Source organism: Rhinolophus sinicus, linkage group LG05 (assembly GCF_036562045.2).
Source record: "Rhinolophus sinicus isolate RSC01 linkage group LG05, ASM3656204v1, whole genome shotgun sequence".
In the NCBI taxonomy this organism is placed as follows: domain Eukaryota; kingdom Metazoa; phylum Chordata; class Mammalia; order Chiroptera; family Rhinolophidae; genus Rhinolophus; species Rhinolophus sinicus.
Window position 1 is genome coordinate 53,696,539 of NC_133755.1, and position 13,652 is coordinate 53,710,190.

The 13,652-nt window shown below is 45.8% G+C and overlaps 1 protein-coding gene across 2 annotated transcripts in view; it reads left to right on the forward strand.

The window, feature by feature from the left end:
• The window catches only part of HK2 (hexokinase 2), a 59,812-nt gene extending 48,681 nt beyond the window's left edge, over nucleotides 1-11,131 (forward strand). For both annotated transcript variants that reach the window (XM_019750336.2, XM_074332229.1), the window contains exons 12-18: nucleotides 65-184; nucleotides 3,122-3,217; nucleotides 3,656-3,755; nucleotides 3,857-4,040; nucleotides 5,388-5,543; nucleotides 6,774-7,007; nucleotides 8,834-11,131. In XM_019750336.2, coding sequence (XP_019605895.1) covers nucleotides 65-184; nucleotides 3,122-3,217; nucleotides 3,656-3,755; nucleotides 3,857-4,040; nucleotides 5,388-5,543; nucleotides 6,774-7,007; nucleotides 8,834-8,978 — 1,035 coding nt within the window. In that variant the 3' untranslated portion in view covers nucleotides 8,979-11,131. The remainder of the gene's footprint in view (nucleotides 1-64; nucleotides 185-3,121; nucleotides 3,218-3,655; nucleotides 3,756-3,856; nucleotides 4,041-5,387; nucleotides 5,544-6,773; nucleotides 7,008-8,833) is intronic.
• Nucleotides 11,132-13,652: the final 2,521 nt, after the last annotated feature.

Below are 13,652 nucleotides of genomic sequence, written 5' to 3' on the forward strand. Positions count from 1 at the left end.
TCTTGCTGGGGGCAGCCTGCCCTGTCTGGGTCCCCTTCCCTTAGAGCCCACCTTCTCCCTGCAGCTCTTTGACCACATTGTCCAGTGCATTGCCGACTTCCTCGAGTACATGGGCATGAAGGGCGTGTCTCTGCCTCTGGGCTTCACCTTCTCCTTCCCCTGCCGGCAGAACAGGCTGGACGAGGTAACATGGTCTTCCTGGAGGGCTCTCCTATGGGCGCTATTGACTCTAACCCAGCCAGAGTTAGGAGAAGGTGAGAAAGTTGAGCTGAGAGGAGGAAAAGAAGGGCATGAGGGAGCAATCTTGAGGAGGGGTCTGTTGATGGGAACGAGTAAGTCCGAGCTGGTGGAGGTTAGCTTGGCTGTAACAACCTTTGGGATGATGATGGCATTAATCAAAATATTAACAACTAACATTTTAAAAGAACTTTATGCTGGGTACTGTGCCGGGCTTTCTGTGCACATTATCTCATTTAACCCTCATGGCAACATATAAGGTAGGTGTTTGTACATCCATTTTGACGAAAGGAAAATATGGTCTACAGTTATGCCAAGTATCAAAAACCACTATGTCTTAGGTTGTAAGACCTAGACCAGGTAATAAAGCCATGATTTGAATTCTGATTTTCTGATGCCTGAGCCCATGCCCTCGATTATGCTCACCTGCTTCTAAGGCCCTTGTTTTGGGCTCAGGACATTTTCATTCATCTCCTATCATTTGGATGCTCTCGTTCTTCTCTAGTCTCACTTTTGCTTTTCATCCCCTTGGATGAATGAAGCAGATGGGGGAAGACTGGCGCTCCCAGGTATTCCAGACATGGGTGTGTTGAGACGTGTAGGAGAGCTGAGTAGGCAGATGCTCAGGCTTGATCTGGGTCGATACGCTGTATAGTAGATGTCAGAATACTGTTATTTAAGTAGTTGTTCCTCTGTGTCTCTGTCGTCTCGAAGTTTACATGCATGATGCAAGTGGACAGTATACTGTGGATGGAGTTGCCAGGGTACCAAAGGCATAGTTCCTGCTTTAGGTGCTCACAAACAAACTGGGCTGATGAAGCAAGCTCAGAAAAAGCAGAGCTGCTGTCTGGAATGTGCACCAATGGGATGCAGAAGCCCCGAGGACATGTAGTGTGATAGTATTCTGTGCACATACATGGAGGGCAGGAGGAATCCTTGGATCATCCAAGTCAGAGGACTGAGTTGATGGGGAAGAAAGGCAGGCAGGCCTGCAGTGTAGAGGAAGGCATATAGGTGGAAACAGTCACTTGTACAGTGAGCTTGGCCCAGTGGTGAGGAAAGGCCGTATTTCCCACAAGGTCCCTGGATCACCAACCATCATGTTGCTCAGATGAGTTTGGTAAATGCCTCCTAGTCCTCCCCTCTGAGAGTTAAATTCACCATGTGTACTACGACAGTTAAGGTTTTAGGATATTCTGCATTGAAATCCCTGCTTAATGCAGTGTTTCCCAATACCTGTTAACATTTGTTCAGTGCTGCTTTTCGCTTTTCCAATTTCTTTTGTCTCAACACATTTTTTTCAGCATCGTGCTTTGGGTTTTCAAAGCCTTCACATTTGCATCAATTTCGCAAAGAGAATTATCAAACATGTGGATAAGTATTTATGTGATAGTTAATGAAACATTATTTATTATAACAAAGGCATTATAAACAAACCTAATTGTTCAATGGTCAAGAAATAATAAAAAATTATGAGCCATTCACTGCCTCAGTATCAGCAACTAATTTTCTGGAAAAATTTTAATGATAGGGGAAAATACTGGTGGTCATACCAACTGAAAATCTTTTTTAAGAAAAATGTCATCTCTATACTATACGAATACGTACAAAACATATGATTAATAGGAAGATAAAAATATAACACTCCAGTGTATATACTTCCAAACTTTTCCTACTGAAATATTTCTAAACAGACACTATCTTACTTTTCATGCCAACATGTATGTGGTGGCCTGAAAACATGTTACCTGTTTCTGCCTGAATTGTAAGATTGCAGGTCATTGTATTAGATTTTATTCTATATGTTTCTGTGAGGAGCACATGTTTGGTCTAGAATTGTAAGATTTAAGAGCAAATAAAGCAGAAGCCAGGTTCTAGTGGTTCTATCTGCTGTACGCTGGGTTCTGCCCTGGTGAGATTTTCCTGTTGATGGGAAAATCGCCAGGTGCTGAGGCCCGGAGGCCTCAAGCTGCCTTGAGTAGCTTGGTGGCCTTGAGTAAGTCTCTGCAGCCGTTGGGGCCTCTGCTTGTCTTGTTAAAGGACCACCTGAAATAATGTTACGTGAACATTCTGTAAACTTGTAAATGCCAAAATACACAATTTCGTTGGAGAGGTGAAGCTAATTTGCAGATGAGCAAGTTGGGTGCAGATAAGCACACAGGTGTTTGGATGTAGATGTGTAAACCACGACACTCCCGGATTGTACTTTGTTTTTCTGACTCTTCCAGGATGTGAACACAATGTGACACATACGGGTTGACTTGTGATAGCAAAGTCCTGGGCCATGAAATGCCAAGCTGATGGGCAGGAACAACCATACGAGTGGGCGGATAGTGAGCCCACAGTCCATTTATGGATTCTGGCCTCTTGGGAAGTGGGCCTGGGTGTCCTTCACAGTTGTTTCTTGATGGGCTGTGGCAGCAAAGAGAGAACCAGGGAACCAAACCCTCTTCCTGTTTTGAACATTTCTTCCATGTTTGAAGCTACCATGTGTCTGCTCCCCGAGGGCCCCCATGACATGGTGAAGGGCCACATTAAAAAGCCTCGATGTCACTCCAACTATGGGCAGGGTACTTGTTCACCCTATCCTGGAGTTTAACAATTACACACGGACCCCTCTGCTGTAAATATACGATGGGGACAGGGCAAACTGTATTTCTCAGTGACGGAAACAAGGGTGTAGAACTTACTTCCCTGGCAGAGGCAGAGGTGACACTCAGTAAATCCAAGTAAATGAAACCAGTTTAGAATCATTTGTGGGTGGGATAATTGGTTATGGAAGGGAATCTGTATAACCTATATAAGGGAATAACCCAGGAGCCCTTCTCTGATACCCTCATCCCTGCTCCTGTGTGATTTTCTTTTCTTTCTTTTTGTTTTTTAGAGCATTCTCCTCAAGTGGACTAAAGGCTTCAAGGCTTCTGGCTGTGAGGGTGAGGACGTGGTCAACCTGCTGAAGGAAGCTATCCACCGGCGAGAGGTGGGAGAGACATGGCATGAGGCCTGAAATGATTTGTGTATTCAGAAAGTGGGGGAAGTGTCGAGTGTGGCTGAGTATTAGGCAGAGAATTAACTTAGTCCGTCAGTATTTCTGGGTCAAAAGCCCTGCTCTTGTCCCTGGGGATTCAGGAAGGCCCACCCCAGACTCTTGTACTATAAACAAACTCATGAGCTAATGTCAGTGCTACAGAGCTATGAAGAAAAATGAAGTAGGGTGAGGACAGAGTGAGTGGGCTGGGGAAAGGGCACTCTTCAATAGCATAACCAGGGCAGGCTCTGAGGAGGGGACGTTTGAGCAGAGACCTGAATGGAAAGAGAGAATGAGCCATGTCATATAATATAAATCTCCATTACAAGTGTCAGAAGGGAGAATATCGGGGTTCACTTGTGGACTGGGGATCTGTTTTCGCTCTCGCAGGAGTTTGACCTGGATGTGGTTGCCGTGGTGAATGACACCGTCGGGACCATGATGACCTGTGGCTATGAAGACCCTCACTGTGAAGTCGGTCTCATCGTGGGTAAGAACCTAGGTTGTCCTTCCCATGTGGGGACACATGGCTGCGGGTGGGTGGGTGATGATGCTGAGTGAGGGAGGCCCTGATGTCTCTGTGATTGGCAGGTACGGGTAGCAACGCCTGCTACATGGAGGAGATGCGGAACGTGGAGCTGGTGGAAGGGGAAGAGGGGCGCATGTGTGTCAACATGGAGTGGGGGGCCTTTGGGGACAATGGATGCCTAGATGACCTCCGCACGGAATTTGATGTGGCTGTGGATATGCTATCCCTTAACCCTGGCAAACAGAGGTAGGCACCCAACTGTGGGTAGTCCCTGCTCTCTGTACCCTAGACCTGGATGGTGACAAGGGACCAGATCCTTTACAGCAGCAAATCCCAGGACGCTCTTTCTCTTAAGATGTTACTAGAAGGGATTTCTTTGGAAAGGGTTTCTTTTTCTGAATACGTCTGGAACGTTCTGGGTGAAGTCCTTTTCCCCCTGCTGGACTGTGGTGCTTTCAAAGTCCAGTTGGAAAAACAAATCACAACAGTTATGTTGCAAGAAGAATTTCATATAGGGAACCAGTCCCACGGGTGTTAGAGGGATGGCAAGACGAAAAGGAGACACTGAGGAACACAGTTAGTACTTATAAGAAGCAGCTCCCACGCCGAGGACTGTGAGAAAAGGCAGGGGAGAGAGCGTTGAGACCTAGGTCTGGGACGATGGGAAAAACAAATGACAATTGAACCACCTGCTGCTACCAGGGTGAAGAAGCAGAAACATTGCCGGGGTGAGGCAGACAGGAACAGGAAGCAAACAGGGGCAAATCTCTTCCTTCTTCCTCCATCCAGTATGTGGTGCCCTCTATTGCCAGGACTGCATGAGGGGCCAGCCCCCACATCACAAAACCCCTGTTACAGGGTGGGGGAATTTGAGCTGAGAAACAATGTAAGATCCCGCACACTTCCTACGAGGAAGTTGTTGCATTTCCTAAGTATTAATAGATTAATCAGGGGCCATAGTTCTGCAGAATATACCTTGCAAAACATTTGTCTAGAGAAGAGGTCACAGGCAACATTTATGAGGCAAGACAAGATGGACTGGTGATGGAGTCTTTGTTGAAACAGGGAACCTTGACTTTTGTCAGTCACTATGTGGGGCCAAAAGATCCTTAAGCCACTGAGTAGTCACATTCAGCTTTAGAGACCAGGACAGGGTGTCTCCAGCTGGCATTCGTTACTTAAGTGATAATGATGAGGTTGAAGAGAAAGCATGCTAAACACGTAGTGAGGTTACAGACTAAGACTGTATCCTACCCTCCTCCTGGAAACGTGGTGGTGTCTGGGTAGGTGTTCCTTCTTGAGGAGTCAGGAATAAGCCTTGGAAGGGAAATGAGCCCCAAGGATGGGGCCCATTCCAGGGAACCCTGTGGGCCTCAGGCACTGTATCGAGCTTCACTGAAGGCTGTGGGTGAGTGTGCTCTCAGACACCAGGAATATGACCCATGTGAATCAAGTAACTTTTCCTTTCCCACCAAGGGGAATCTGCATGCCCTCTACTTCCAAGTGTGTCCGGGTGACCGAGCTGGTCTGTTGTGTCTCAGCACATACCACCACCTTCCTGTTTAACCTCTACGAATGTTACCCACGTTGCAGGTTCGAGAAAATGATCAGTGGCATGTACTTGGGCGAGATTGTCCGTAACATCCTTATCGATTTCACCAAGCGTGGACTGCTCTTCCGTGGCCGTATCTCAGAGCGGCTCAAGACACGGGGAATCTTTGAAACCAAGTTCCTGTCTCAGATTGAGAGGTGAGAATTTAGGGCTTGGAGTAGGGTTGGACCACGTCTTCCTAATGGACAGACAAGCTGAGGGTTTCCCCCAGTGCAAGTAAAATCAGGGTGTGGCTTACATAAAGGTCAGTTTAGTATCGGACACATTCATGTCCATAGTGTGTATTTCAAGTACCTTATGGACAATTGGCATTTTAAAGGAAAATATACCATTCTCATGAAAAATCATGCTAAGCTGGCAGAAGCTCATGCAAAGTAATGCCATTGGGTTTTTAGATCAAATATCAAAGTTAGAAAGATACCTGCTCATCAGATACAAATCGGAATTTGTATCACAGAGGAAGAAGATAAGCTATGGAAGCACTTATGCTTGGCTGGAGGGTTCTTCCTAAGTGCTGGCTGCAGTAAGGCAACCAGGACTGAGTGGAGGTGGCTTGCCAGGCAATGCAGAAAAATGTCGTGTGGCGGCTCATTGAGGCAAAGCCTCCCCGCTCCAGTCTCGTGGCGGAAATATCTGCTCCAAATTAGAATGGTGAATTTCAGAGTCCTTTAAAGATTCATGCTGTGTCATTATACTCTCAGGTGTACAGAAAAGCGGGAACTGCCATGAGTGGGCCCTAGGCTGTCTGCCCCAGTGAATAGAAAGAACATATTCTTCATGTCTGTTTATGTGCAAGATGAACCCAGGGTTATCAAGTAGTTCCCTTCACAAAACAGGGTTTATTTTCTTCCTGCGATGTTCTTTACATTTGTTTCATAAATAGTGCACAAGTAGCTTGCAGACCACCCAGGGTGGGGGAGCAGGAAGAGAACAGGGATCCACTGTTGGCTGGCGATGCTTGTCCTGCTGACCTGTGGACAGTGACGCGAGAGTGGACGTAAAGGGGAGCTTTGTAGCTGAACACTGCCACCTACGAGCATTGTCTCGTCTTCATTATTTCCAAATGAATGCAATACTTAGACAGTATATTTCCTTTTGTTTTGAGTATCAGTTTTGTCGTAGCAATGCCCTGCCTCATCTGGGCAAAGTGGAATAGGGAGCTGTTTCTTCGTGTGGCTCGTACACTCAGGGAGACTTTGTGGTCCAGTGGGATGGGCACTGGTTCCTGAACTAAGTAAGTTCAAGAACAAGAGCCACCTTGCAGAGCTCTTTACGCACATCTCCCAGATGGCCAGGCCCCTGGAGTGATGGGCCATCGGCTCCTCTTGGCACGTGACTGACTCCTTACTGTCTCTCCTCCACCCCAGTGACTGCCTGGCCCTGCTGCAGGTCCGAGCCATCTTGCACCACTTGGGGCTCGAGAGCACTTGTGATGACAGCATCATCGTCAAGGAGGTGTGCACTGTGGTGGCGCAGCGAGCAGCCCAGCTCTGTGGCGCAGGCATGGCTGCTGTGGTGGACAAAATACGAGAAAACCGTGGGCTGGACACTCTCAAAGTAACAGTAGGCGTGGATGGAACCCTCTACAAGCTACATCCTCAGTGAGTGCCTGCCCTCCACCCTCTCTGTCCATCTTTCTCCTTCCATCTCTCTGCTCTTTCCTTGCTTTCCCTTCTTTTTCTTTTCATTTTAGAGCAAATAATCAGGCATTCCAAAGAGTGTATATAATGTATACATTATAGATTAAAGATTAATAACCAGGAGTAGGCCTGTGTTATCCCACCCAACTTGGAAGCCCCCTGTGAGCCCCTCCCCAGTTGCATCCTTCACTCTCCCCTGCCTGGGGTAAGTGCTATGGTGACTCCGTCCCTTGCTTTCTTTTTTTCCTCTTGCATCTATGTATGTATGCATTTACATTGTTTAGTTTTACTTAATGTTGAACCTGTCATAGGGGAATCATACAGCACCGCTGCTTTTGTGAGTGGCTTTTCCCACACAGCATTTTTGGTTTTGAGATGCATCCACATTGAAGTATATATTTGTAGTTGATTGATTTTCAGGACTGTACAGTGTACCTTTGAATGAGGATATTATAGTTTATTCTACTGTTAATGAATATTGGGTTATTTCTAGATTTTGACTATTACAAACAGTGCTCCTATGAACATTCTGGTAAATGTATGCTGGAAATCTGGAGTCAGATTTTTTACTACAGTCTAGAGCAAAGACAGGCAGATTGTAGCCATGACTTTTTGTAAATAAAGTTTTATTGGAGTGCAGCTGTGCCCACTTGTTTATGTATTGTCCATGGGCGCTTTCAGCTGCAATGACAGTGAGTAGTCATAACAGATCCTACGGCCCACAAAGCTGAAAGTACATCTACTGTCTGGCCCTTTATAGAAAAGTTTCTTACCACACCCACCTCCCAGTTTGGAAGTACAGAATTCTCCTTTCTTGTTATTCTTTCCCTGCCTTTCTCCATCTCTCTTCTCCTTTCTCTTCGTCTCATCACTATTCCTCTTCTCTCCTCTTTACTCATTTGCATATGTTTTGAATAAATTATTTCAACGTCAGGGAGTGCTCCAGCCCTTCTTCCCTGGATGCTTTTCAGCTAAAAGTTAAAAGAATAGAGCTGCGTCCCTGGCCTGGGCAGTAGGTGGGATGGAGTGAGGGTGGAGAGACTCATCAATTGAATTGTTACCTTTTCTCACCATGATTGCTTCCAGGAGTTGATAGATGTTCCCAGAGTCTACATATTAGTGAAAAGAGTGACTCTTGGAAGTTCCAAGTCCCTTTCGTTGATGTGCAGTGTCACTGTGAAAATAGGAGCCTTAGTCCCAGATGAGGGCTGAGAGGGGAGCGCATGCCGAGCCACCAGCTGCACTGGGGCTGGTGTTAGGAGCCTCTCCTGGGCTTCACAGATGAGGCGGGGAAGGCAGAGCCCTGTCATGTCCCAAAGCAAACCCCTGAGCCTGCTCCTTTAGCGACATTTTGGATTAGATTGTGTCTGATGTGAGTCAATACCCCTGGAAAATAGAATATCACACGGGTGGGGCTTGGTCCTTCCCTCCAGCGTTTATGACCAGGTTGTGCACTTCTGCAAGGCACACTTGTGGTGTCCATGACTGTTAAACTTCTCTTTCACTGATTAGTGTTAAGAACACAACTGGCCAGAATCTCAGACGTTTGAATCTTAGCTCCCCTTCTTGCCCTCTCTGAGGTAGAATTTGGGCATGTTCTCTCCAAGCCTCAGTTTTCTGATATACAACACATAGTAAGTGTTTAATACATGGTAGCTGCCATTCTTTGCTTCATCTTAATTATTCCTGGGTTTCCAGCATCACTGTACAGGGTCCCATCTCTGAGGACACCAATCACTCATGACTGAGGTGTGTCTTTTTCTGTGTCTTCTCCCCAACTTTTCCAGCTTTGCCAAAGTCATGCATAAGACGGTGAAGGACTTGGCTCCGAAATGTGACGTGTCCTTCCTGGAGTCAGAGGACGGCAGTGGGAAGGGGGCAGCTCTCATCACTGCTGTGGCCTGCCGCATCCGTGAGGCTGGCCAGCGATAGAGTTCCTGAAATCAGAAGGGACTTCCTCTGGTTCCCCCTCCTTCCTGCTTTACAGTATACGATGCCATCCCCTGTGTCAGAGATGGACCCCTCGGCAGTTCATCGGCAGAGAGGATCCTGCCGGACTGTGTTTTGTCTCCGTGTGTCCTCACCATAGAGTTCAGTGCCCAAGCCTTGGCCCTCCTGAGATAAATACAGTTTGAACTAAGGATTTATTCACATTTGTCACAACCATTCCCCTTGATTCTCTTAAAACAAATTTTAACCTTTAGTAATCCCCCTGGCTGAATTCCATGTCCCTGTATAATCCTACAGGATGGGGACTAATGAAAAGATACGGTTGCTATACCTTGAACCCTGGCTTCTTTACCTTGGACCCTGAACATGATATTTCTAGGTGGAGTCCCAGCATGGAGACTGATACTGATTCTCTTCTCAGAGACCTGGGAGGTCTCCACTAACTTGAGACTGATTCTCCCACAAGCAGAAGGGGGTTTGGCAATGGAGGAAAATCCATGGATAACCATGTGGCCACCCCTCTTCACCATCATCTGCTGCCATTGTCTCGTGGGTTACAACGGTTGCTATTCCTGGAATCAAAGCATCCTGAGTCTGAGTGAGCAAAACCAAAACCACAAGTTGACACATCCTGCAACTGGACTTGTTGTATCTCCTTGTGGGTTCATGAGTCATCCGTGAGCAATAGACCTTTAAGGGGGTGTGGGGGACTTTTTAGTCTATCTTTTAAATTTTTCCTGCAGAAGTATAAACACTGTATTTTCATTTTAATTTATGTTTGAAATTTATTTCACAAAGTACATCTGCTCCTTCATCTGGACACTGTATGTAATGGTCGCTTGTATGTAATGTATTTATGTATTAATTTGTCATGTATATAGATACACAGGGTCTCCTCAGACCTGGCCTCATTAGTAGATCAGTGTAGTTGAAGGATGGAAGGTGAAGATACTGACTGGTTACTAGAAATACCTCATTTGCCTGCGGAAAGAGAAAGGAAGCCTCTTCAGGGTGAGTGAATGGCCAAGCAGCTCCCTCCCGGCTCCTCCTTTCCCTGCAGACTCAGAAACTTGGAAAGCAGGGATCAGAGTGAAGGAGGCTGGGTCTATGGATTGAACAAACCACAGCCACTGGCTACTCTGTGTAGGGACTTTCCTGGGCCAATATTAACATGGGATGTTAACCAAAGGAAACGGGAATCATTTCAAACATGCTCATTGCTTAGGAATCTTCATTCTTAGGGCAGTCAGTAGAATTTAAAGCGCTCTACCAAGAAGCCACCAAAAACATTTTTTAAAAACTGTCTGACCATTGATAGCAAACCAAAACAATGAAACAATCAAAGGAATGAAACCTCAGGGACAACACTTGTGATTTGGGTCCTCCTAGCAAAATTGGTTTTGTAAATGTTTTATAAGAAGCTTGTGGAGGACTTCTCTAGGCTGAGCTGTTTTTATACATGGTATGTATTTCAAACTGCTGGGAGGGGGGTGGACAGGGGTGGGGTGGGAGTGGCATAAAATCTTTTATACCCTACTTTTCAGGAGTGCAGTTAATTCTGAATCCTTAAGCCTGCTTTTGCCCTAAAGTATGGCACCCATACTCATTAAACCTGAATATAAATTATAAAGAAGGAATGGCCTGGAAACACTATTGAGTAGCATACAAGGATCAAAAGAGAAAGATGGAAAGACACAACCCAATAGCACCCAATTCTTGCACATTTATCAAACTTGTACTGAGAACAGTGTCTACGTTTGTGTATAACTAAGGGATGCCCGAGAAATAGAGATGCATTTTAACTTTTAAAGTTGACAATTAGGCTCCATCTATGAAACTGCATTTGTAAAAGGTAGAGCTGTGTGTGGCTGTGAAAGAGGTAGTGGTTTCCAAAACGGAGCGCTGGCAAGTGCATTTTGAATGTGTTCCTACAATTAGGTGACGGTTCCTTGCTGATGCTGCTTTGTTGGATGTAAATACAGTGAATCTCAATTGAGGACGGGGATGTGCGGAATAGTGAATCATCTCAAATCCTCCAACAGTCTAGCGAAGATGTTGTCATGTACAATACAGACTAGTTGAATTAACTATGTGACGTTAACTATTATTAATAAATTTTAACATTTTTCAAAACATTTCATGTGTGATTCATGAGCATTTTCAAGAATACAGTCATCTTTTGGGCATATTAGTTCTTCCTGGCCAGTATGAATAATTTATGGGAGTCATGATTTTGACTGTATTTGCTTGACAGGTGTTAACTGAGTGTAAATGATGAGGAGGCTTCACTAGAATTAAGTGACAATTTTCTTCAAGATCCTTCAGTGGATTGCAATTCAGAAAACACTACCAGCTCAATACCCACAGTGTTCGAAGAAAAAGAAAAGTTGAGTTTTACAGTAAAAAAAAAAAAAAAGCATACTCTTGAGAAGAATCTGTTCTGCATTCTTAGCTTCTGAACTGGTCCAAGATGGTAATCTTCTAGATGTCCCATGTTCTGGACGATGGAATACTCTTTCCTAAATTCTTCAGAGGGTTATCTATAGGATTTATGTACATCCAGGCATTGAGAGACACACAACTGAAAAGTTCCAAACTTCAAGTTCTCAGGCTAGTTAAAGTAAGATAAAACCCATTCCTCATGTTTCAACCCACTCTGATTTAAGTAGTTTTGTTTACCTGACTAGAGTGATTCCATTTTGTGTCTTCTCTCTTTCCTCATAGGCATGTGGCCAGGACTTGGCTTTGACCCCAGATATTTCTCTTCCCAGAAACTCAGTACTACAACTGGAAGATGACTTTCCCTAGGCCATTGTTTAAGCCCCTAGGTGTCACGCACCACTGAAGAACCACAGATGGCCCTGCAGTCTACTGTTTAAGCAGTTTGGCTGGGATGTAGCAGAACCCTCAGGGGCACTGGGTGGTTTCTGTAGGCATATGTGATTCATACTTAGTATATAAAATTCTTACATGAACATCTTAAAAACATTTGCCTCTGGGCTCTCCCTACCAAACTTCCCCCTCTCCCTAATATGCAAAACACAAACCTGGAAAATAAATTCCTCTCAGCTCCATAGTGATACCCACTGACATTGACAATAACAGGAAGAAAGCTGACCAAGGGTAACAAGAAGCTAGACAAAGCCAAAACAAAATTTGACCTCACTAGGGAAAGAAAGTACCATTAGAACCTATTTTTCCAGCTTCAAATTGGAGAGATTATGGGAGCATTCTCATACTATTAGGGAGAGTACAAACTAGTATGACCATTCAAAAGAATGTTCTGTGTAATTTTCTAGAACTTTGTGCAGAAGAAATACACATAGCTGGGGACTAAGATTTAGCTTTCTGCGTATTGGCTACTGTATGACTTATAATAGCAAAAAGGGGCACTCCTTATAACGGATCTGCCCACCCTGTCAGGGGCCAGTCAGGGAGACAATCCACTCTAGTTATTTCAAACATTTTAAAACAGACTTGGTTATACAGATGACGGAAGAGCTGAGAAGCCAAAGATTATAGAGAAGCAACCCAGAGATGAGCAACATCAGAAAAGCTGCTTAGATCTCACTGGCTAGACCAGAGTCCAAAAGCTGGGGGTGGGGTGGGGTGGGGTGCAGGGGCTGGAACCACAGAGCAGGGAGGGGAGTGGTTAGAAATACTCTGGCTTTTCCCTCCCAGCCTCTACTTTTCTGCAGTGTTTCCCATTGGCTGAACCTTGCAGGAAGCCAGCTGGCAAAGGGAGCCTGGAAAATGCAGTGCCTCCAGGCAGGGGATGGTGGGGCCTGGGACTGAGCAATAAGTAACTGGCATGTACCGTATAAACCCATGTTATAGAAAAATGGCATCATAGAAAATGTTGACAGCATGCTGCTTCATGCCGAAAGTATGTTACAGAACAGAATAGTATGATCCTGTTTTTGTTTTTAAAATTATTAATGTATGACATACGCGGAATAATGTGTTTCCTTGAATGTCCCCTCTGCGTCGCTGAACTGTGGGCATGAATGACGCCTCCACCTCTGTGGTAATGGCTTTAGCCCCACTCCTCAGCAGCTGCCCCCTCAGATTTCCCCCTCTGGGATTCGGGCACCCCACCCCCCATCCCCGAGGGGCTCTGGAGCACCTGGTTCTGCTTGGCCTGCCAGCCTTGGCTGGAGGCTGTTCAGGGCAGTTTTGGTAGAACCTGCCCTCCCAGGTCACTGCTGCCTCACTGCAGAGCCTCAGGGAAGAGCTGCTCTCCCATTCCCACTGCTCGGGCCCCCCCCCGCCCGCCCCGGGGTGGACATAGACCCCTGATGCAGGTTATACGAGTAACACTGGACAAGATGCTCAGAAAGGAATTTTCTCAGTGCATAACTTAAATTGGGTTCCTGCACTGGACACCCTCAAAGTCTCTGGGCCACCTGTGCTCGTGGGTTTCCTGGGGCTGCCTCAGGGCCCAACTCCCACCTCTTCCATGGGGTCTCTCACCACTGGGGGAACCCATTTCCTTCAAATAAATGGACAGTCTGCACCCAAGTTGCTTGCAGCTTGGAAATAGCTTTTCCAGTTTCCGCCAAGCCCGTCCAGTTTTGTTTTGTTTTGTTTTGGTCTTTCTTTGTTGCCTTTTTTCTTTCTTTTCTTTTTTAGTTTGGGCTAGAGGTGCAGAGGACT